This window comes from Nelumbo lutea, chromosome 8, assembly GCF_056320005.1.
Source record: "Nelumbo lutea isolate HS-2025 chromosome 8, American lotus-T2T, whole genome shotgun sequence".
Taxonomy (NCBI): Eukaryota; Viridiplantae; Streptophyta; class Magnoliopsida; order Proteales; family Nelumbonaceae; genus Nelumbo; species Nelumbo lutea.
Window position 1 is genome coordinate 10208043 of NC_142691.1, and position 24544 is coordinate 10232586.

Consider the following 24544-nt stretch of genomic DNA (forward strand, 5'->3'; position numbering starts at 1 on the left):
AATCTTGTTTTCTCTTTCCTTTCTGTGAACTGCCATATCCATTATTAAATTCCTTATAGTTTGTATTACATGAATCACTATGCATTCCCTAATTCCCTTGGCTCAAAAATACTATCAAAATGTAATGACCTTCTAAGCAGACCTGCTCATGGGTTGGATAGTCCAATGGACCAGCCAAGCCCAGCCCATTCATTTTCGGGCTAGGACATGATTTTAGGCTCGTGGGATCAGGCTCAAGCCGACCCGATAAAATTTTATATAATAAATACCTTTTTCCTTACTCATCTCCTCTTTTATCACTTCATAGGGAGATCTTTCGATTTTTTAGGATTTTGAAGTCCTTTAATATAAATATAATCAACTCTTGAATAAAAAAACTTCTTATCCAATTTTCAGGCTAATATAATCAAGCGCTTCTTCATATTGATCTTTTGTTTATATTTTCTGATTAATAATTTGCAAATAAGTATTATTATTATTAAATTTATTGAAAATCTGTATTTCCATTTCCCATATTGGTGACCCTGAAAACCGGCACTTATGATACAATACAGTACGATATGCATCAATAAACCTTGCCAGCAGCCCTACAAAACCTGTATCCCCTCGAGATTTTTATGCTTCTTCCTTGAGATTGTCAATTACTCGCACAATATTGAATGCTCTTACTTCTGCATTCAGACTTGATCACCATCTATGTTCTCCAAGCTAAGAACAGACGGGATTGCAAATGGAATATTTGATATAAAACACAGTTCGATTATAAAATTCTCCTAAGCTCAAAAAATAGCCGAACCCTCTACACCACTCATTATCAATTTATTATTAAATCAGATACAGAAATGTGACAATGAAAAAGAAAAAAAGAACAAAAAATATATATATTTAGTAACATGGAACAGAAGAGGCATTTTCTGCCAAAAACCTGCTTGCTACCTGCAGCCTTTCATCAGGTAGGAAGAAGGGCTAGAAAAGCTTACTCCAGAAGGAAAGGCCATAGGTTTCCCGTTCTCTGCTCCCTTTCCAGGTGTCCCGCATCCACTGAAATCGAGGACCCGCCTCTCCGTCTGAGAAGTGTGTAAGATAAATTAACAAGATGAGAAAAAATAATGTCACCAATCAATTCATTCTAGGTTTTGCAAACCATGAGAATATAAAAAAGAAACCGATATTGAAAGAATAGTGTCAGTTCATCAAGGTTCCTAATTCAAAGTTTTGAACCTTCTTAACGTAAGCAAGAAAAAATCCAAATTGTAAAAAAATTGTATCAAGGACTAAACATTGCCCAGATACCATGTTGAATGGCAGTGCAACAAAACCAGATGGACCCTATGTTGTAACACTATGTAAAAATCAAGAACAGAGAGTGATGCAATCAATCCCATTGAATTAATCAGCCAAACTTCGTAACCAGCATCTTTGGATTTTAGTGCTATATTAAAGACAGGCAACAAAGATCAATGGGTTCAACTACGATACCCCAAAACCTTGTAACCAATCAACCGGTATCATAAAAGTGGTAACCAATCAGGTGGTATTTACCAAAATTCACACCCAGGGGTTTGATTGGTCAAAGACTTTTCTGATACCATGTCTTTCCGGCAGCATAGATTTTCCCAAGATTAATTGCTTCAAGAATGACAAAAAAAATGACAATCATACCAAGACAGCAGGAGACAGAGAAATAAGGTTCTCCAACTCGTAATCTGTGAATTGATTATTTTCCTCGGCCAATTTTTGGTTACTGGAGTGTCTTTCCTTTGATGGAATTTCAGAATTTTCACCAGACAAAACCTCCTGGGCCTCAGCCAATGCAGCTGCAGTATGCTCGCTCAACTGTCTCATCAACCCTAAGGCATCATAGCTTCTATCCCCAGGGCTCATCAAAAATCCTATGTCCTGCATCATTAAGTTCCAAAGCATTAGATGAATGAAAGAAGGGGAATTGAGGCAATGTAAATTGGAATAGCATTAGCCAAAGTCATTGTAATGCCACGAAGGAGAACAATATTACAGAAACATTCATTCTTGGAACCCAGACAGGTAAACAAACACGAATGGGTTTATTTAAGCACTTTCAAAACTTATATGGAGGGAAATCCTTATTAGATAGTTAGAATGCCTGGCAAGGTATAATGTTTGCATTGCAGCTGGCCAAGCATCCATGAAAGTTGTTATCCTTGAGTCTCAAATCTAATGTTATTTCCCTTGTGATATTGTCATCCATTAGATGTCAAACAGAACAATGTCTGATACCATTGTTCTGGTATCAGCTAATGTTTACCAGAACAATGTCAAACAGCAAACTTTGAAGTTTGCAAACCATGATCTTAGACTCATGGGCTTGGTCCGAGCTTATCTAGCAAAGTAAATAAAGTTTGAACATTTAACCCTTGCTAAGGGTAGACCTAAGTGTACATATAACTTAATAAATTAATCAGCAAAACAAACTTGTAGTAATACCTCAATTGTTATGTCTGTATCAACACGTGGTCCAGGCAAAAAAGAGTTCATGAACCAAGGAGACTTCCATGCTGATGGAGAGTCTAACCCTCTTTTGGTAGCAGGGGTATCACCAAACCTAGAATCAAAAACAAACCAGCCAACTAAACCATGAGAAATACAATGTTGGCTACGGGTATTGCTTCAGAAAAACACTAATTCAATGGGAGTACAGAAGTTCAACGAAAATATTTTAATGTCAAGACACATGGTCTCATGAAATGGGATCCTTGAAGCAATGCATGAACTAATTGTATCTTATCAATAGACTTTATAAAGCTTTGTATACAAAACATAGTGAACAAAAACAATGTTAAAAAACAAGGTAATCAAGAAGAACATGGTTGGAAATTTGGAATGTACCAATAGTATGTGATATGTATCAACAAATGGAGCCTGCATAAAATAGTATAATAATTGACTGGCAAATGCCCGTTGCATTATAGAAGTAAAGATAGAAATCATATACTCCAAATCTACTCCCAAACTAAATAAGACTTAACAACACATTTGGTTGTCATGACATGCGCCAAGACAGTGTTATCTTTTGTAAACTTCAAACTATTGCAAAATTAGCAAACTATAGACATGTATATTTGTATAATAAGACTTCATAGCATTGGGAGCCATGAGTAAAGAACATGTATGATAAAGCATAGAGATTTAAGTTTGCAATTGGCCCTTTATGGTTTAATAATCTGAAATTTGATGCTCTTAATCTTAATACTGTACAATAGAAAAGTCTAATGGACATTGCAAATTATTATATAATCAGCAATAACCATTCTTTAATGTCTTGTCTGCATTCTGTAAGATAGGAGAGCCCTTTTAACCAGGTTAAATAAATATAGGTCAGACAAATAGATGCTCTCTCAACTATATTAAGAACTTCAGAATAAAAAACATGTAAAATAAAAACGGATTTCAAAGAATAAGCTAGAGATATAATAAAATTAAATAATAAATACAATTTAAACAGAACTGAAATAAGAGATCACTACAGAACAAATAAAAAGTAATGGCCATATACACCAGTTTCTTAGTTGCCCCTATAAACATAAAATCATGGCTCAAATTTCCCAACATTTTTGCCACATTAGAATAAAGACAATTAAGAAAAGTGACTGATTCTTACATGATAAAACTTTCAATATCAGCACCATTTCCAGCATTCTCAGATGCAAGTTCCATTGTATTTAATGAAGGAGCACTTTGAAGGGATGCATCAGGAAGTAAATTTTTTTCATGCCTCTTCTCGCAAACAGTAGGAGATAGAATTACAGATATACATCTACTCCTTGATGAAGACTCTAAGCGACCACTTTGGTTAAATGTACCATCACAGCTTCTAAAAGGTTGACTTTTTGGAGTTTTTACAGAATTTAAGCCTCTCTTTCTTGAATGTCCATCCCGATCAGGAGAAAAGAACACCGTATCATTGGTGTTGTGTTCAACAAGCACTCCAGAGGCCTGTTGTACCAAGAAAAATTTTTAAATATCATAATAGATCATTCTGATGCTTCTGAAGTCTAAAAGTTCAAAACCAACTAGTCATGAAGCTTCTAACTACATGATAAACATGATATGCTACATAATGGCACATGTTTTCATGAAAAGTAAAAACTAAGCAACTAAGTATATACTGAAAATATATCCTATTAAAAAGTAAAAACTACAGTTTAGCAAAGAAAGGTGAACTGTGTACCATTTAAAATAGCTGAGTGGTTAACAAAACGGGGTTGATTAGGTATACATAAAATAAATTCAATACAATACCTTGTTTATAAAATAACTACAATCAAATCTGTGATTACTGTTACTGTATAAAATAAAGTTTATATGTAGAGACTCACTGTTTGGACTGCTATATCTTCATTAACCTTTGTCATTTCATTACTGCTTCTCTGTTTTCTCTTATCCTTAGGATAACTGTTATCAGATGCTACCTCTGATACCCTGCCTGGAAATGCAGGTCCATCTTTTCTCATTTCAAAAACATTCTCCAAATTTTCTTTATCTTCATCAGAGGTACCAGAATTTTTTTTCTTGCAATATGATGGAGAAAAGAGAGACCCCTCAATGGAAGATAAGGAAGCCCTGCGGCTCCCACTATCATCAAACATAACATCTAAACAAGAGAATTCCCTGCTCAAAGTAGATGTACAGCATAGCCCCTGATTTATGTCTCTTTCTAGCTTTTTGTCACTCTTTCGTTCATGCAAAGGTGACAAAAGCTCACGTTGTCGTTTCTTCAAAATGGATGGTGTGCATAGGAAACTTTTGGCGGCACTTTTCAGAACACCATCGGGACTATCATCACGAGACGGAGAATCCCAAAAGCTGTATGGTGTAGAACAGTTCATAGAAGACATCATCAGTTGGCGAATCCCAAGGGGACTATATGCTTGCTGCATATCACTGCCAGATGGGATGAGATCACAGCTGACAAAAGGAATCTCCAAACTTGGGAAACGAGGAGGTTCATAAAATAGACCTTCAGAATCCTGATTTTCTGTTAGCACAGATATGCCTTCATGCATGGAAGGAAGATTATCCATGGTATCTGAGGCTAATGAGTCAAAAAGTGATTCTGATGTTTCATTTCCATGTTCAGCCTCTACAGGCTGGCAAACCTTGTTCGTATAACCATTACACAGAGAGGTACCGGAGCCATCAGGATAGATAAAGCCAGAACATGAATTTGTAACAAGCTCTGAGTCTTGATTTGCACTTGGGGTGTCACTTGCCTCATTACGTTCACTACCAAATACAAGCTCAGGAGCAGAACAAAGTAGTGGAGGACCAGATAATAAAGTCTCACAGCAGGTGCCTCCCAACAAAGGAGCAGATCCCAGTGGATAATAAGAATGAGAAACTAAATTTCCTGCAGTTTCAGAGTTTTGAATGTTAGATTGACAAAGAAATGAATCTGCGCACCCATCCAGATCAATAATATTTGGGCATGTCGTGGGGTTTTCCATCGAGAAGCATGCATCCATCCCTGCCCTTGAGAAAGAAACCCCACCAAAATCACCTTCTTCGATTGACATATTCTCCTGTTTATTAGAGCCTACAATCATATTTGCCATTGAAGATGGAGCATTGAACCCCATGGAGTTGTTTTCATCCATGCCATTTATACAGTGTCCTGATGTTTCAAAGAACCCTGATGATTCCTGCATTACTTCTATGAAAGAAGCACTCAACTCGTGTGAGCCAAATTTGCAATTCTTATTGTCGGAGTTTCCAACCTCCTGAAGACCATTCCTTTCAGAGGAACTGGCAGAAATATTGACACCGTCATGTATTTCTTGGACTTCTTCTAGAGATACATAATATGGCTCAGAACACGATGAATTAGAGCTTTGCCCTTCTCGTTGACTAGATTCCTCCAATGGTTTAAGGTTCTCTTGTGCATTTACTGAAACAGTGTTGCTAACCATGTCACACTCAGACTGAGAGCAACCAACAGCAATAGAACCTTGACTACATTCTGATATTTGCCCTGCTTCTGCCCTATCTATGGGATCATTTTTATCTCCATTACTTTGTTGCACCCCCATAGAGGATGAAGGCATGCATTGAGTTGGGTTTCGCACAGGAGGCAGACCCTGAAATTGTGCAAGTAAACCCGATGCCAAGTAAGAATCCAACTTCTTTTTGACAGAGCTGTTCCAGTGATTTTTTATTGCATTGTCTGTCCTGATGGCCACAAAACCATGAAGACATCTCAGCATTCATGTAGACAAACACATATTGCACCATAAGATAAATTTGCATACTAGTTTGAACCCATGAAAGCATACCTCCCAGGCAAGAACTTCGTTAGCTCGGCCCATTTGTTCCCATAAATTTGATGAGCCTGAATCAAAGCCAATTCCTCTTCTTGGGTCCATGCCTCCTTGTTTATAGCAGGATTAAGATGATTATGCCACCTGAAATCAGTATCATGCCAAGTTATTGGTCATGTGGCATCAATATGCCACAAAAAGTGGAAATACCATTTATTTAACAAGTAAAACAAGGTCACAATATCACCACTAGATAAAACTTTTCATTTGAAAAGGTAGATGAAAATTACACATATGGGACACTTATCCCCTAAGATTTCAGGAATTTTAGAGTTAGATGCAAACATGACAGATATGTTTACTTATTCACTTTTGAGATGCACATAAAAACTAAAAAGATGTTTTATGTAGATTATATAGTTATATTGAAGAACCACCATGTTTATTCAAAGGTAAATTAAATTACCACATTGAAAATTCCTAGGTCATTTCAGGAATCTCATAAAAAACAAGATAATAGTTGTTATATTTATCATTTCTTTCTATCATTTTTTTTATAAATATTTCTTTCTATCATTCAAACACAATAAATATTGCCCCAACTGTAATTTTACTGCAATTTTCAAGGCAATATTTAAAATCTACCAAATGCTTTCTTCTATGACAAATTATAAACAATGTTTTGCTAAGATGTCCATCTATGGGGTAAGGTTTCTGAAGGCACTTCAAGATTTGGCAGTACTGAGTCCCTTCCAAACTAAAAATTAGACACAAATCAGAAGTGTAGCTCATTGTAATCCAACAAGTTTTAAACTGCCGTTGCTGGTACAAGGAAAGCTTTGGCATAAAAAAGAGGAATATTAGTAGAACATACTAAGCAAGTCACAACTCACAACACATAATTGACTAATGCACCTTGACTTATTGGGAAAGGAAGATGACTCATTAAGCCCAAAGGTATCATTTTAACCATACATACCTTTCACGACATTGTTTTCCAATACGTCCAGGCAACGCTTGTGCAATGGTGGACCATTTCTTTGCCCCATATTTATTTACCAACTCTATAATTATTTCATCTTCCTGTTCAACAATATTGCAAGATTAATGGGTTATTTGCATCATAATGCACACTAAATAAAAAGATAAGATGGGATTCCAGCCATTGAAAATGTTGAAATTAAAATAGCATATAAGAAGAGAAGTTTTTACCTCTTTCGACCATGGACCTTTAACTAGTTCTGGATTTAAAACCTTCTGCCACCTGTGTAGACATTGAACATCGGTCCGATCTTTGAAACATTCAGCTGCTAGAGCCACAATTTTGAATGTAAATAATTTGCTTAGGATAATGAACAATAAGGACACATAAATGATCACTAAACATGTTATCTTGGGGGCCACTTGATAACATCTGAAACTGCTGAACTGAACAACTTATTGCAGCTTTAGCTTTGAGTGGCCAAAATGATTAAATAAATAAATATTTAAGGGTATAGAATCTACCCAACCTCAGCTTCAGCCATTAAGGAGACCACAATCTCCTTAAATACTTGTTCACTAAAAGACAAAGAAATAAGGATTTCAATTCAGCCACTTTAGCTATTATCAAATGGCCCCTTAGTACTGAAAACAAAGAAACATCAAACAAGGGAAAATATGAGTTGAATCAAATACACAATAGAAAAAAAGCCACTTAGACCTAAGGCCATGCACAAAGAAAAAAAGCATATGGCCACCAACACAAAAAGACTACATAAAGATGCACCCAGACACAAACAAAAGGCCAATGAGACCTTAACTAATGTTGGAGGTGTGGACTCAATATTGGCCTCAGTGCCCATAATAATATCTGTATTCTTACCTTGTGAACTGAGAAAATTATATTTTCTCTTCTCTGCACCATAATAATCATGAAGAACTATAATATGGGAGCCAGTTTAAAATGATATGCCACTTCTTTTGCCTAGAGCTTTAGACCACTGTAATAATACGTTCTGAAGAAATTGGAAATCATTTTCTCATATATTTATGTATAAGTGCCTTTACTGGATATGAGAAGACAATAAGTAGTAATTTAACATGTTTGACATTTTCCACTTTAGGAGAACATTTACTGATATAAAGGCCCTTTGGATGCACCAAAAAATGCAGTTTCCTCAAGGCCCATAGCTTTTTGGAATACCTTAAATAGGGAAGGTGCCATCCTATGTGCTAGTTTGCAGAATATCCCAAAACAACCTTGTTGACATGGTAAAAAAATTCCTTTGTCACCCTTTTTATTTGGACCCACTTCAATGTCTATTTAATCATTAGCCTGTCATGTGGATCCTTGTTTCTTTCTCCTGCTCTTAAGGTGTTTGCTGAATATTACTGGTATTTTTGATAGTTACATATAGCACCTGACCTTTGGCATTTTTTCATACAAATTGGATGCTCTTATACCTCTTTTTAAAAAGTAACAAGAAAGAAAATTAATAAAAAAGGAAACTGATTACAATCAGTACCAATGTGTTAAGATAACACCCAACCCAACAGCACCAAGACAATTAAAAATATCACACAAACGAAACAAAGAAAAACAGGTACAGTTTCCCGGCTCAAGAGCAACTTAATCATCTCCTTTGAACACTTCTTCTTGCCCATCACCTTTCTCATCCCACACTTCTTCTAGAAAACTCCTCTCCGCCCCCCCCCCAAAAAAAAAAAATTGCTGTCAGACACACTCTCAATCTTCACTTTTGCCCTCTTCTCCTCCTCATTACCTGACTAAGACTCGTCAAAGCTCTTTTCTAATTCTTGACCACCCTCCTCCTTTTTCTCTGGCCCAAACCTTTTCTCCAAGTTATCCTCAAGAGAAACCAACAGCTGCACCTCCTCCCCATCTGGAGCTTGAGACTTGGCTCTCCGCCCCTCAGAAACCTTCGTCCCCAAACATTTGGTCTTTGTTCCTTTTTCTTATAAATTATCTTATACTTATTTGTAGGATCATCCTCAATCAAACCATCTTTTGAACTTGAAAAAACTTTTGAAACATGAACAATATGGAACTTACTTGAGTCTCTCACTTTCTTGAACACCTTTGATGCATCATCATCTCCTTCCCTGCTCACAAAACTTCTTCTTTGACCTAATAAACTCCAAGCCTTCCAACTAGAACTTCTAGTTTTAAGTAATCCTCACAGCCTTCAGACACTCCATTCTCACCTTCTTTGCCTGCATCCTCTATGAAGCAGTTAGCTTTCAAACTCTTGTCTTCATCCTCTTCAAGGGCTTCCCCTTCTCAACACTCTTATCTCAAACCCAAAACCATGTTTCCACACTTGCCAAGCCAAGATTATACCGTTGCACAAAGCATATGGCCCCAAACTAGTTGCAAACAAGCAAGAGAAAGTAGCATTCTCTAGAATTGTACAGTAGAGAAACAAACTTAAAATTGCATCGCAATGATACAAGAAGCACATAAAAAGTGATCCATTAACCAGCTTGTCAATTCCCAACAATGTTATGATTTCAATCAGAATCCAGGAACTTTTGAATTGGTTATCGCCTTTTCTTATCAGCTGAATTAGTTATTATTATCTTCAACAATTTCAAAATGTTTGAAACCTCACCCAACTGTGGCCAGTCCTACATATTAACATTTCAGGATTCCTTTGAATTTCAGGCAATACCAGAGTTGGTTTAAAGCTCATTATGTATTACTCCTTGTTAAGTGCAAGACAAAATCAGAACAAAGTAAATCTAAGTGATGAGCTAGAAAAAAAAAAAAAACTAATATTGGTTTTGAATATAATAAATAGAAATATTTATCAAAAAAATATATAATAAATAGAAACAAAAACACATAAGTTCCATGAAAGTTACCTATTTTTTTCCAATTTCTTCCTTTATATTTCTGAACAGCCTTGCACAATAATGCATCCTGAATGGAGAAGCCAAGACCACTAAATCAACAAAAACAAGCAAGAGCAAAAAATGATGGGAAAAAAAAGGACGAAGATAAAAATTAAATGCATTTGAAGAAACAACAAAAAATAAACAGGCAAGCATTAAAGAAATACCATTTGTCAAAAAAAGGCATAAAATAAACGGGCAAGCATAAAATAGAGCTTAAGACAACCAATCAATTCAATAGGCCAGGCTTAGTGGCAAACAGTAGCAAATCTTGTATTAGGAATTTTTCAATTTAAGATCAACTAATTCCAGTTCTATACAGGAGAGTTTGAAGCATCCAGATACTTTGAAAAGCTTCAAAAAGAAATGATAACCTTTTAAGCCATTATGCTACTGTGTCCCGCTAGCACCCCCAAAGCCACAAAGAGAACACCATTAAACAATACATTCTTCTCCCCAAAATATAAAGGGATGTATTGGGCAATACATGAGATTTTATATCTACCGAGAAACCCCAAAAGATTCTACATTTAGTTCTCATGGGACTCGTGTGATCCTTGGAAAAGAATTGAATAACCACTAACCACCCAGATACCCCCTCCCAAAGGATTCAGTAATCAATATTGGTGTTCATGGAACACAATGGTATATTGTTAGTGGGCTCTACAACTGAAACAGCTATAAAGATCCATGATATGTGGGTCCTAAATGGTGGCCCAATAAGATGACAATTGACAAATCATTTTTTCAAGTAAGTCCAACAGTTGTGATAGTAGACAAAAACTTTTTTAATGCGAAGGAATTATTATATCAGTGTTCATAAAAATAAGTATTACCTCTTCAGTTGTCCATTGCCCTTTCGTAGAGCGCCTTGTAGGGCCACTAGTCCGCCTATCAAAGTATCACATGATAGTAAGTGTCAATTTTGATCATATGAGAATCTCCCAGTAAAATATACCCAGTAATAGAACTTCAAAAAATGCAATAAATAATCAGACAGTAAACATGTTTATGAGTGTGTGTGTGTGTGTGTGTATGAGAGAGAAACAGAGAAGAGGTAATGTTTCTCTTATGCATCTTAAGAGATCAAAATCAAGCATTCAGATGGACACAACATCAGTAAGCATGAAGCAACATGTAGAAAAATGTCAATATATAGCTAGAGTTGGAAAATCAACTTAGAAACTAAAGAACAACACAATGATGTATAATTAATTATCTTAAACACATAGGAAAAGGAGATGGAAGAGCCTTTTTGAATTTACCCATTCAAAGGACGCATTTTCTGAAAACTCTCACTGCTCCCATCTGGAGGAGCACCAACAGGAACTTCAACTCTCTTTGCACCTTTTGTCTTGTCAGTTTCCATTGTTCCTTGACCAGAAGTTTAAACCACATACCCCAATTCCCACTCGGTGACAATTTTCTCCAGAACAGGTTCCACTAACCATCATATGCTTCCCTAAACAGTATCCAGATCTTCCTTTTGGAAGGGCAAGACTACCAGCTATACAGGAAAAATGAATGAAAACTTAGAAATGGAGAAAAACTTAAAATCCTTAAATGCAAAAAAAAAAAAAAAAAGAAAACAAAAAACAAAGATCAAGGCATGAGATGCGGAGTAACTGTAGACAAAATAAAGAAACACCAACAACTTATGAGATTTACACAAACTATTTAAGATAGGGTACATTCCTTATAGGCCACACATTGTAGGGCTATGCTGATATGAATATAAGGCACGATTAAACCATGGAAATAACATCCACTTGAGGAAATGAAAATCCAAACGCCCAAATGATCTTGAAATGAATAAGAGGTCAAGATAAACCAAATGGATCAATGCCTCTGTGGCTAGTTAAGTCTGGCCAGTGAGAGGTTATTTTTGGAAACGTAAAAGCAAGACAATTAACTTATTAGGGAAAAACTCATAGTTACATTTCATCAATCAAAGTTTTTTTTTTTTTTTTTTTTTTTTTTTTTGTGTTTGTGTGTGTGTGTGTGTGTGTGTGTGTGCAAGTAAAAGAAGCATACATGTTTCACTAAATCTTCTACTGTCTGTTTAGTTCTTAATTCTGTAAGCCATTCTCAAGGTGAAAAAGGAACAATAAAATTAAGATCTTCGCTTCTATTTAACAAGATTAAGTTAAAGTTTTCAACAAGCAAGCAAGATCTAAACTACAAATTAGTCCATTAAAAACTGTCAATCTATGTGTTTCAGAAGTTAACCTAAAAAAATAGGTAAACTTATTTGAGTTCTTAGAGTCTACAAAGTTTAAATGGTTGCAATCAACCAAGTAGAAACTGAAGCCTTGCCCCCATCGACCCCATAAAATTTCAAGATAACGCAAAAATGGTGACGTTATATTTCAAACCAAAAACATAGAAGCCACCAACAAAACCCAATTTTTTTATTACGTGCTCAATTAAAAAGGGAAGGTACCCCAACCAAAGCCAAACCTAATTTTCAACAAGCTCTCAATAAACAAAGTACAACTTAAACCACCCCAATCGACCCATTAACAACACCCACGACATTTTAGATTCTACCTAGGAAACCCTAACCAAAATCAACTTCTCCTAGAGATAATTAGCTTTCTTTTTTTTTCTTTGAGAAGACGTCAAGGATTTTGGGCTGCACTGCTACAAATTTTATACAAATTATTCCTTAAACTAAAGCATGATGAAGATCAGAAAGAGATTACTGAAAGCCAGTTGGAGGAAAGATAAAGGGAAGCAAAACAAGAAAATCGCACCGTATTGAGATTCGAACAGCAAAAACCAGAGAACCGATGCAGATACTGAATCGATGAGGTCAATGAGACAATCGATTCAGTGCACATTGCAGATACTAATGAAGAAATCGCCCTCTTTTCATCCGAGATGGAGAAAGAATGAAAGATCTACAAAGGCCCGTCGAAATCTGCAAAGCGAAGATGTGTGTGTATGTGTCTGAGAGAGAGAGAGAGAGAGAGAGAGAGAGAGAGTTCGGGTATATTTTTCAAACAAGAAAGGGGCGGACTTCCAGAGTTCAAACCCTATGGTTAAATGTCGAACAGTTTGTAGCATATGAAGGGCTCAGATTGACACAATGGAAATTTGTCAAAGATATCCGCCGTCCCTGTCGAGTGTTTGTTGTTTTCTCAACCTAGTCCGCTCTCATAATTCGAATCCCCAACGGCTGGCCACCGGCTGCAACCGGTCAATTATCGTACCTACGTTCACCAACTCAGTCATTTTGAATTAATTTGTTGTTTTTACCGAATTCTACGAATTTACAACGTAAAACCAACGTTAAACCCATGCAACTTGGGCATGACCCAATGACCCAAGAATTTGCATTTGCTTGGTGAATATGGTTTTATATCTTTGGTTCATCTCCGTCACCGTAAGAATATTGCATCGGGTTGGATCTATGAACCAGATTGATAGGACCTTTATTTCTTGTAAACAAGAAGAAGAATAAAACAGGTTGTGCTTGTTGATATTGCTGCCTGAACTTCTTATTTTTTTTTTTTTTAGCAAAGCCAGAAGTTCTCACCTAGCTAACCAAAATTAAACTAATTAGAATAAATGAGGGTCATATTAGATTAACCGACACAACGTTGAAACTTTTATCTAATTTTAAAAATGAATTAAAATATTGATATCAACAAATGGGTATTGATGTGTATGAATATGACCAATATTAACATAATATACTTTGTATCAGTGTGTATCATGTGTCTCCAAGATCATCGATATCTATGGTTGAGATAAGACTTGGATGATGAAAAAGAGATCAATGCACAATGCATAGGGTCGAAGAAGGACTAATTTGCATAATTTGATAATTTGAAATATGAAACACAATTTGCCCACGTGGCCTCTGATGGAAAATAAACAACATTACACTTGTCTATTGATTATAGGCCAAATGTTTAGAAAACAATAAATAAATAATATCTGGCAATATTGAAGAAATAGTTTGGCGCCAGATGTGCTCTGCTATATACTAACTGTTGAATGTTTTTTTTTTTTGGCAGCATAACTGCCGAATGATTCATTGCTATATTGATGCAGTTCAATGTTTTAAAAACGGATCCGGAACCAGAACTGCTCTGGCCGGTCAGTCCGGTCTAAATGGTTTGGCCTGAGAATTAATCATCGTCCAGGTTGACTGGTCGCCGATGGTTCAACTGCCTGAGATAGCAACCAATTCAATTATTCTTAGGAAAAATATCGATTTAAGGCTAAACCAGAGCTGATATCCTGACCGCCGGTCTCCAGGCTGAACAATCCCACCATCCACATCAATTATAGTTCAAAAACCTCGATGCAGTTAAGATCGATGCTTCTATGTTGCTTACAAAACTATACCGTCCATACCTGATCCAGTAATCCAACGGATCTAATGGATCGGAATCGCGGGCAGATGAAACAAACGTGTATATTCATTCATCTTATGGTCGACCCGGTTTGAGCAACTCAGACCACTTTTTTATAGTTCATCCTTGTGTCAAAGATTGTTTTTTCTTCTTTTGGGGTGATGAATGTGATCCATTCAATTTCCCCTCAAGCAAGCAAACTGTCTCGCAAGGCAGAAAGGAGGAGAGGTCTCGCTTTTATGCGGCATCCCTTTCAAATTTATGGTGCATGTATTTTGCCGTCCAAAATTCAAATATTCAACCAACACAGTACACGATAATTAATTAATTTGCCTGGTTCCACTTCCACCTGATCTCAGAAATCAGAATACTATATAACATTTGAATCTACCTTGGACATGTGCTTTCTGAGCTGCTGAATGCTGATTGCATAAGCTTAGATCTCAGTTCAGCTTTAGCTACTCCTTCTTGAATTACTTTTTTTGCTTTTTGCTTTTTCTCCTTTTTCCTTTTTCTTTATCAACTATCAAGTATTCTGAATTATGAGGTGTGGAGCCCTTTAATCCCCAAAACAAACAAACAAACAAATGGGCATTGTTTATAGATGGCAGCATGTGGCACTTTCTACTTTTACCGTTTTGCCTTAAATGAAGGGAAAGGTATAATATATTTTATCAATGGAAGTAAGGTTGTCAATGGGGTGGCCCATCACCTCCATTAAAAAACAATTTGGTCGGACCAACTGGTATTAATTATTATAGATTATGAATTAATTTATGTTTCGATTTAATAAATTTATTCAAATAATATTGTTGTGGAGAGACTCCACTAAATGTCTGTATATAGGGTGGCGATTCAATTCAAACTCAAATCCCCAATGGAGATGGTACATCAAAACTCAAATGTTAAAAAAATGATAACCATACAGTAAGTTATTTAGTTTGTTACACTTTATTTAAGGCCTCGTTTGGGACGGTTCCTACGTTGGTTGAGCACCTGTGTTTCTAGTAATAATTAATAAACTATTCAGAGTAATTCTCGCGTTTGGACTTTGGAACACCCATGTTGATATTTCAAATTTTCACTCAACACAGCTTAAGAGGTTTCTATGTGGGGCTCAATTCAGAATATCAGAATCTGCATCTCGAAAATTCCACTGGCTACGTTTGGTTGCATGTACATTGTATATTTATCCTTTTTTTCGGTTTCATGAATGTAAACGTGATTTATATTTTAAATCGTTTTTGTATTCATCTTGTTTGTTTGAAATCAGTGTAAAGTGTAGGTCTATAATTAAATGTTTCAACTATCTTATGCTCTAAATGTCTTAACTTTGGTCAAAATTTTAATTATAAAAATAACATAAAATTGTATAAAAAAATTAGGTACAGCAATACTCTCCTCTCAAAGTACAAAAATGAAAAAAATGCATTTTTAATCTAATAATCATTACTTTTTTATATATCAAATAAATGTTCGGAAACACAAACCAAAGTACATAAATACCCCAGTTAAATCTTTGCCCAAATGATTATTGTGAGGGCTCCTCAATTCTACAATGTTTAGAATTGAAAAAAGTTATTTTTATATGCCTACCTTGGGAATGCTATAAGGAGCTATTAAAACTTTTATGATTGATGGGAAATGAGAAAGCTATCTACTTTTAAAACTCTCTTATGGTTCAGTTTAATTATTTGTGATGCATATTTTATTTGCACCGGTGTAAATGCATGAGAGTGTTAATATATTGAATGCAAATTCTGATTTACTTTTTGTTTTAGATTTGACTTTGTCTTATTTATTTGTGAGAAATAAAATAATAAGTAAAATGATTTTTTTTTTTGAAAAAATAACAAGTAAAATGATGTTATCCCCACCTTATATGAAAAGAGAATCTAGGTAAGAGGAGTACAATTTCTTTGAGAGTGGGGCAGGAAGTATAATGACCCACACTTTATATAAGAGAGAATTGAGATGGGAAGAAGGCAGTGCAAATTTTACACCAGTTTTTGGGATGCGAAATTTGCATTGCCAAAGAGTGCAAACGAGACACGCACACAAAAAATAAAATAAAATATAATGAAATTCTATATCAGGTAAGGGTGCAAAAGTTGCATTTGGCTGAGATTTACACTGCAAACAAACTAGCATGATAGCTAGGAAATCTAGGTTAAGTCACAACAAAATCTGTCAAAGTGAAATTAAAACTAGATATTAAGGGGGTGTTCTATAGTGCAGATGAGAAATTGATGGGTGTGAACTGATCCACACCACACCTATGGTAAGGACCAATCCACATTGTAGGTATATGTTGATCGCCATGACTACGGGGGCACAAAAGGTGCTAAACCGATACCACAAGAACACTCGCGACAAGTCCATGACCTATCTCACATCCGTGATGATCTCAAAACCTGCAAAGACTTGCAATGAGCTTAACAAACCATCACAGACTTGCGATGAGCATAAAACATCATTCGTGACCCACAATGAACAATGGGTGTCGCCTGAGACTTGCGATCGTATCGCCGATCTTGTCCTTTAACACGTGGCCAATAGGAAACCCGTAAGGGGATGTAGCCTACACATGCCACGACAGAATTCGTAAGAGAAAGAAAAGTTTGTTTTTTAAGGATCTCGCTGAACACGTGGCAAAACCTCAATGGTGCTCCCTTAATAGCCAACATAAAGACAAAAAGCCCATTTCCTAATAGAAAATGTCTCTTCTTAGATCTTTCTCCTTATAACCTTGGGGTCATTTTCAATAAAAAGGGGGAATAACTCTCCTCCACATCAGACAGTACAATATAACTCTGACCTAGGGTTTTCTCACAAGGAAACTCCCCCTTCTTTCCCCACGTTCTCTCTCTTTCCCGTCGCCTTCCCCGAACCTTCAAAGACCGGACCAAACTCTATCGCCTTACCATGGCACCAACACACACCACACCACAGTCCACAACTATTCTAAATTGTGGATAAATTGTGTGGACTAGACCAGTCCTAGGGGTGTTCACGGGTCGGGTTGGGTCAGTTTATTGGAGTTTTCTCAACCGACCCGACCTGGCCGGGTTACTTGAGGTGGAAACCGAAACCGACCCACTGATAGGCCAAATTGACCTGGTCGGTTTGAGTCGGGTTGGGTCGATTTCGGTTTTGCTCCTATACAAAAGGACACCTAATTGAATTCTAATTGTAATTGCCTAATGGGTTGCCTATTTGGTGTAAAAGATTATAGAAAGTTAGAAACTATGATAGATTGCCTGTTCTAATTGTAATTGCCTAATGGGCCTTCTAGTTCTAGTAGAAGACTAGTTATAGTTAAGTAGGAAACTACTCAAACTAGGAACTACTGAACTAGTAGAAGACTAGTTCGGTTCGGGTCGGGTTGGTTTTGATTTTCACACAAGAAAACCAAAATCGACCCGATATATCGATTTATATATTTGCCCAACCCGAAACCGACCGATACTGATGAAAACCCGACCGACTCGGGTTGGGTCAGTCCGGATTGGTCGGTTTGGTCGGGTTGGGCATTCTTATGAACAGCCCTGACCAGTCCACACCCACAGTGGTGTTCTGTAGGTGTGGTGTAGACAGTCTACAGCGCACTTTTTTATTCCATGTATCTTATATACATTTTATGGGAGATCTACACTGTTGATCAAAAATGTCTAAATTTGACATTTTATATGCTAAATAAATTGAAAAAAAAGGCATCAATATGTAGACAACAATTGCATTTTTAAGTAATTAAAAATATTATTTTAAATATTAAAAAAGATAAAAAATATATATTATTTTATTAATAAAAATATTAAAAATTAATATTTAAATAATGAAAAAAGAGTTGAGAAGGTGAATCGTCAGACTTATGCTAGAATTAACATTAAAAATTACTATTTTATTAATAAAATATTAAAAATTTAAAATTTAAAAATTATTAAAACATTAAATAAAATGAGAGTAATTTGACCAATGAAATGCAGGTGCGTTACACTAAAACCTTCCCACAAACTGTCCACACTATAGTGTGGACCATCCACGAGAAAATATTATGGACGATAAATTGGGTGTGGCCCGTCCCTGTGCACACTATGTTGTGGACGGGAACCGTTCACACATAGCAAAACACCATATCTTATCGTAGACGGGACAGTTATCCACGATATTTACACACTATCGAATGCCACCTAAATTTGTATATTCTCATTTCGATATTAAAACTATGCTAGCCTCTTAATTAGCAAAAAAAACATTGGAATCTTTAATTTGAAGATTTATCTCAGACTTTGGTTCTAATTTCTGTAAGTGAGTTTGTAAGTGAGCTTTGCCAAAACTAGTATTGAAGTTTAGATCAATTGGTTGAGTTGTAAAGATTCATCAACTTTCAATTTGATTGTTTTCCTGTTCCTTTATTCTTAGGTGTTGGGCATGATATATTCACAAAATAAAGTTCCAACTTCTAAAGACTCCCTTATATAGAGAGATGAGAGGAGGGTTTGTTAAGCAAGTTTAGTGTTAGAGCTCCACAAAACTTAACCCACATTTTTAACCACCTTGGTTTATATAAAACTTACAAGTCAAAAATAACTCAAGAAGTGCTCAGTTCATGGTTGGGTTTATGTGTCAGACACTCCAAATTTTGTGATTCATTTCCATTTCTTAGACACTCCAAATCTTGTATGTTCAACCAAGGATATTGATAGTAAACTTGTGATACAAAATCATTATCTATATAATTTTTTCAAGTACCAAATCACATACAAAAGTTTTTTTTTTTTTTGGGCCGCATGATACAAAATACAACCAACATGGTTCAAGACACCAACTTTCATATTGACAAACGATTAAGCTCAATTTTTTTCAACCCCAACACCAAGTTTTCTTTTAACCACCAACCAAACTCCACCTTAATCCACCATTTGTTTGCTTTAGGTTTCCGTTTACAATTTATAATTGTTTTTTTATACAATCTATAATTTTCTATATTTTCTTTCTTCATCATTACCTTATTTTTTTTATTGAAAAAAACCAATATATCCATTTTTAGGCTGCATTTGGAATCAGTGTAAAACATCATCGATGTAAAAATACACCGATGACATTTTAAACTGAACCATGAAACTAACCATTGCTTTTTGAAAATAGCGATGGGTGGAAGAGTGTAAAGTTTTACATCGATAAAATTGATGTAGTTTTTACATCAATTATCGATGTAAAACTTTAGAGCTGATAAGGTTTTACATCGGTTATCAACATAAAACTCCATTCCATCTAAACATACGCAAAACTGGATCGGAATTGAGTTTTACATCGATAATAATTACACCATCTTTCCAAACGCCAACAAATTAAACCAAACCGATGTAAATTTTACATCGATTCTTGATTTACATTGCATCCAAATACAGCCTTAAAAATTAGAGATGCAACTTAAATGGACTAAATGGGCCGTCCAAGCAGTGTAAATTATTAATTAGTACAGTCCAAGTTATGCCCTACAAAAATCATATATAAAGATCATTGAGTTAAACATTATAGCTGCCATCATGTGTTTATAATTTAACAATGGACCAAAATGAAGGAATGGCTAAATAAGTTTAATGTAATTAATGGACCCCATGTAGTTGAGAAAAGGCTTAGATGATGATATGAAGCTATCATCTTAACATCAATCTTAAAATCACATGAACCATGCATTGTTCTTCTTTCTTCACTTCATAACGATCATTTATTTCACCTTTATTGTAAAGGTTTATTTTTCAATAGTGGTTCATCCATAATAATAATTAACTTTACTTTATTTTTAATTATTTAAATTTCTTTTTTTTTTAATATCATCATAATGAGTGTGAATCAACTTCCACACTTGATATTTCATCATTAATTCATTATAGCCTAGGTAGGTCAATCACATCCTCATAGTAAGGTCAATTATTGATTAATTAGAACACCGAAAGCTCTAGAACTGTTAATAATGGGAATTAATGAGTGAGACTGAGAAATCCATCAGTATAGACACACTAGGTTATAATGTTGGGTGGGATACCACGAAACTCTGAGTGTTTTTCCATGTTTGCCAATAATTGACAATTCTTCACTGGAATCTTAACGCATGAAGCACCATTGCATTAAATTTTTTCAGTAGAATAAGAAAATAAAAACATATTCATTGTTGGATTATGCTACTTAGCATTTTAGGCTATGTTTGATTTGAAGGAAAAGGTAGGGAAATGAAGGGAAATGTAAGAAAATTTATATAAGATTTGTAAAGGTTTCCCTACATTTTCCTTCCTTTCCCTATCTTTTCCTTCAAACCAAACATAACATTAGTAATGGTTAATTCGGATAGGTCTGAGTTAACATTTTACACTGTTTTGGGCTTGGGCATCAAGCAGCCAGATCCATTCAAATTTTGATAAAAGTCCAACTCAAGCCTGTCCAAGTTGCACCCCTACTTTCAAATACATCACAATATATGAGCGGAAATTATATAATTTTGCTGATGAAGCAATTGTTTTTATTTCCAAAAAACAAAACCAATCATGTTGTCTATCACCTCGTATGTGTACAAACATTTCTAAGGAGTTAATGTAAATAATATCATTTTGAATCTCCTATCCACATGTCACTATAGCTGTACATTGGGAACATTTCCTGTATTTGTATGTTACCATTCATGGGTAGATGTTCCCAATGTACATCTGTAATGTCATGTTGGTAGCTGTGGGTAGGATATCTAAATTGAAATAATACAATTAAGTATACGCGGTTTTATGTGTGGGGGACATTGATTGGTGTAATGGTAAAATTTCTGACTGACAAGTGTGAGATGGAAGATTTGAGTCTGAGAGCAGTCACTTTGGACAAAGAAATGCTAAGGGTTAATACCCCTCCTAAGACCCCTGATAGTTGGGATGAACAATGGGTAATATCCTTTTTAATACACATTATTTTTTGGTAGGGAGAGGTTAAGTCTTCATTTGGGAAGAGTGCGAACACAAACGTGTTCAGTGCAAATAAAGCGTTTAGAAAAACAAATACGTATACAAGGTTTTGCATTGGATGTATTTATATTTATACTCTTCCCAAATGGAGCATTAGGCTCAGTTTAAAAGGAGTACAAATAAAAATATGCAGAATACAAAACCTTGTATTATTCTATACATATTTGCACAGAGCAAAACCTGATACAAATACAAATATGTACAGAGGAAATACATACAAAATACAAAGTTTAATACCCCACATATTTATATTTGTGATTTTGAAAAAATACAAATACAAATATATACAATACAAATACATACAAAATACATGATTTTGCACTCCTTCCAAACTAAACTTAATTCAATTTTATACTATTGTTCTCTCCCCAAACTGAGCCTGTTTTTAGATTTGAAATATATGATCATCATCAGTTAAATGGTCAGTAATGAACTAAATTACTAAAATTTAATAACTGACTTGTGGATTAAAACATCCACTCGGTGGTCGGTGCAGTATAGCAACAAATGTTTAATCACTGTATTTTTAACTCAAAAAATTACTGTGTTTTAAATATTTTTTATTAAAAATAGGTATAAATTAATGTTTTTTTTAATGGCTATAAATTAATGTTATAAGACTCAGACTGAAAAAAAAAAAAATCATAAAGCTCATTCAGATCTCAGACCATGAGAATAATCAAATAACTGGGTCCCAGAAAGGTCACTGGGTCACTGTTTTCAGCCATGCAGTCTAACCTGAGCCTGACAAAACTGCTATAAATAAAAACAAATTAAAATGTTGAGTTAAAGAAAAAGTAAGAGACAGAAGATTATGCGATGCCATAATTTTGTTATATGCATTGATAATAAAATTTATAAGGCTTAATTTAAAAAGAGTAAATATATACGGTTCAAATACATAAGGTTTTACACTCTACATATTTCTATTAAACTCAGTTTCGAAGAGTGCAACAACCTATTGTATTAAACTCAGTCTCCGATTTATTGGAAAAGTTACATCAAGCTTGGGCCTTTAGACCAAGTCCATAATTTTCAACCCAATCCTATCCAAGTTGCACCTCTCAAATCCCCAATGTTCAATTAGCTCGGATAGGCTTTGTGCTGACTGAAGTCAAACTCTTTGCTTGCACCCTTACCCTCGATACCTAATAATTACTATAACAATTAGGTTGTGTTTGATTTGACCAAAAGTGAGAAATAAACAGGCTGAGCCCATTTAAATTTTGACAAAACTTTCAATCCAAACCCACCACCCAAGACCCAAGTTGCGCCCCACAAGGATCAAACGAGGCAGAGAGACAAGAGTATAACGAGGATGAATAATCTTGACTGGCATAAAAAAATAAAAATAAAAAAAATAAAAGGAATTAATCGTGAATGCTAAGATTTGGATTGTTTTGATTAATCTTGTTCAAGAAACGAACAGAGCCATTAAAACAAGTGTATCGTTTAGCAAAAGATATGATATGATACAGGTATATTTGAACCTTGGCTGTAAGTCTGTAATTCCATGAATAAGCTTTTTCATTTGAACTTTGTTTTATTATTTTATTAGTTTTCTATTTCTTGTAAATTTGCATTGCTGAAACGTCCACTCTAGAGAAAATAATCCCACTTCTTTGAAATTTGAATCACTTATTGAAGGTTATTTGTGGTGGTTGATCGGATAAAGGCAGTTGAGCCTTGGTCCATTTTGTTGGTCAGTTTGACTGCATAACCATGAAAATGATCTTGGGCCTTCGATTTCGTACATGAGCCTATTAATGGACTTTCACTTAGTCCTAAGCCCGCAAGCACTTAAATTACACCACATGAGCCCAACAATGCTGCAATAATCGAACCCAGTCGTGCCAGTCAGACCAGGCTAGCCCAGCAGAGAGGCACCCTGACAAGTTGCATTGACCCTGCAATAGATGAAATGCTCCCAATGTGCTTGTGGGGCACCCTCTGTGGGGCGCCAATTTAGATCACATCACATCCCACAAGTTATTCCTACATCTTTACCTAAGCGATTTTATAACTGTGCATTGCGAATATCTCTTGTCATTTATGAAAAATGATCCCAAATACATTGGGTAGAGATAGAATAATTTGTGGGAAGCAGATCCAGAGTGATCCCCATTCCCCAACACAATTACCTTGTTAGTGAGTGAATTGGGATCTATTCCTCACGGAATGCATCTTATACGGAATTACAGACCTCACAGCCCCATCTTGCTTACTGTGTATTGGTAACATCTCCCCATGAATAATAATACAAAGGATGGAGATATTCCTAATGCACAGTGGGATGAGGCTATGAGTTCATTGTGAGATGCGCTCTGTGTGAAGTAGATCCAATCTCTGAGTATATGTTTGGCATCGATGCTGCAGATGAAGCACCGTTTTATCTTCTGATGTATGGATTGAAAGCACCATTTTCTAAGAAAATAATGTCTTTTTTTTTTTTCTGGAATCGTTGTTGTCAGGTAGGATATTTCTTGGAGTAATAACTTTTTCTATTTGGTACACATGTTTTAGGAAACGTTTCCGGCACTGGTACCCATTATCTAGTGCCACATCATTACCACCTCACATCCCTGTTGGCAACAATTAGCTGTAGCTCCAGGAAACACTAAATTTAATGTTACTCTAGGCCATAACTTCCTGATTTCCATGGCATGGCTTGAAATATCATTTTTATGAAAAAATGATTTCAAACAAATCCCTATTTCATGAAGCATCATTTTTTCGACGTGGCACTAATATGGTGCCGTTTTCTGAAGGAACGGCAACGATGCCAAACAAACGATCATTGAGTAATCCGTTTGTTAGTCCAAGTGGGTCCTACTGTCCTACACTAATTATCAAAACAAAAAAATGGGTCCTACACACGATGTGGACTCTGATCCAGTTATTTATAAGCAGTTTATGTCCTCAATTTGAAAACTGAAATAATGTAATCTTGTGGGTACTGGGTAGTTGTAGCCAAACCAAG

At 35.5% G+C, this 24544-nt stretch overlaps 1 protein-coding gene across 2 annotated transcripts; it reads right to left on the minus strand.

Annotated features, from left to right (window-relative positions):
* Positions 1-787: 787 nt before the first annotated feature.
* On the minus strand, positions 788-13252 carry LOC148842646 (transcription factor MYB3R-1-like). Of its 2 annotated transcripts, none has more exons than XM_088960034.1 (12): positions 12947-13252; positions 11456-11697; positions 11027-11081; positions 10161-10218; positions 7506-7600; positions 7273-7376; positions 6309-6437; positions 4356-6204; positions 3638-3972; positions 2464-2581; positions 1663-1899; positions 788-1067 (listed from the first exon to the last, which is right to left on the minus strand). In XM_088960034.1, the coding sequence occupies exons 2-12, from the start codon at positions 11557-11559 to the stop codon at positions 933-935; spliced, it is 3219 nt and encodes a 1072-aa protein (XP_088816160.1). In that variant the 5' UTR covers positions 11560-11697; positions 12947-13252; the 3' UTR covers positions 788-932. The 2 variants fall into 2 exon arrangements, with proteins under 2 accessions (XP_088816160.1, XP_088816159.1); XM_088960033.1 differs by having other exon boundaries at positions 7506-7603.
* Positions 13253-24544: the final 11292 nt, after the last annotated feature.

Bases quoted from the DNA above. Each gene is read 5' to 3' on its own strand.
- LOC148842646 (XM_088960033.1), bottom strand. From the start codon at position 11,559: ATGGAAACTGACAAGACAAAAGGTGCAAAGAGAGTTGAAGTTCCTGTT. The intron at 6,438-7,272 runs GTATGTATGGTT...TACTGATTTCAG, and splicing joins GGAAAACAATGTCGTGAAAG to GTGGCATAATCATCTTAATC. The intron at 1,900-2,463 runs GTATTACTACAA...TTAATGATGCAG, and splicing joins ATACAGACATAACAATTGAG to GACATAGGATTTTTGATGAG.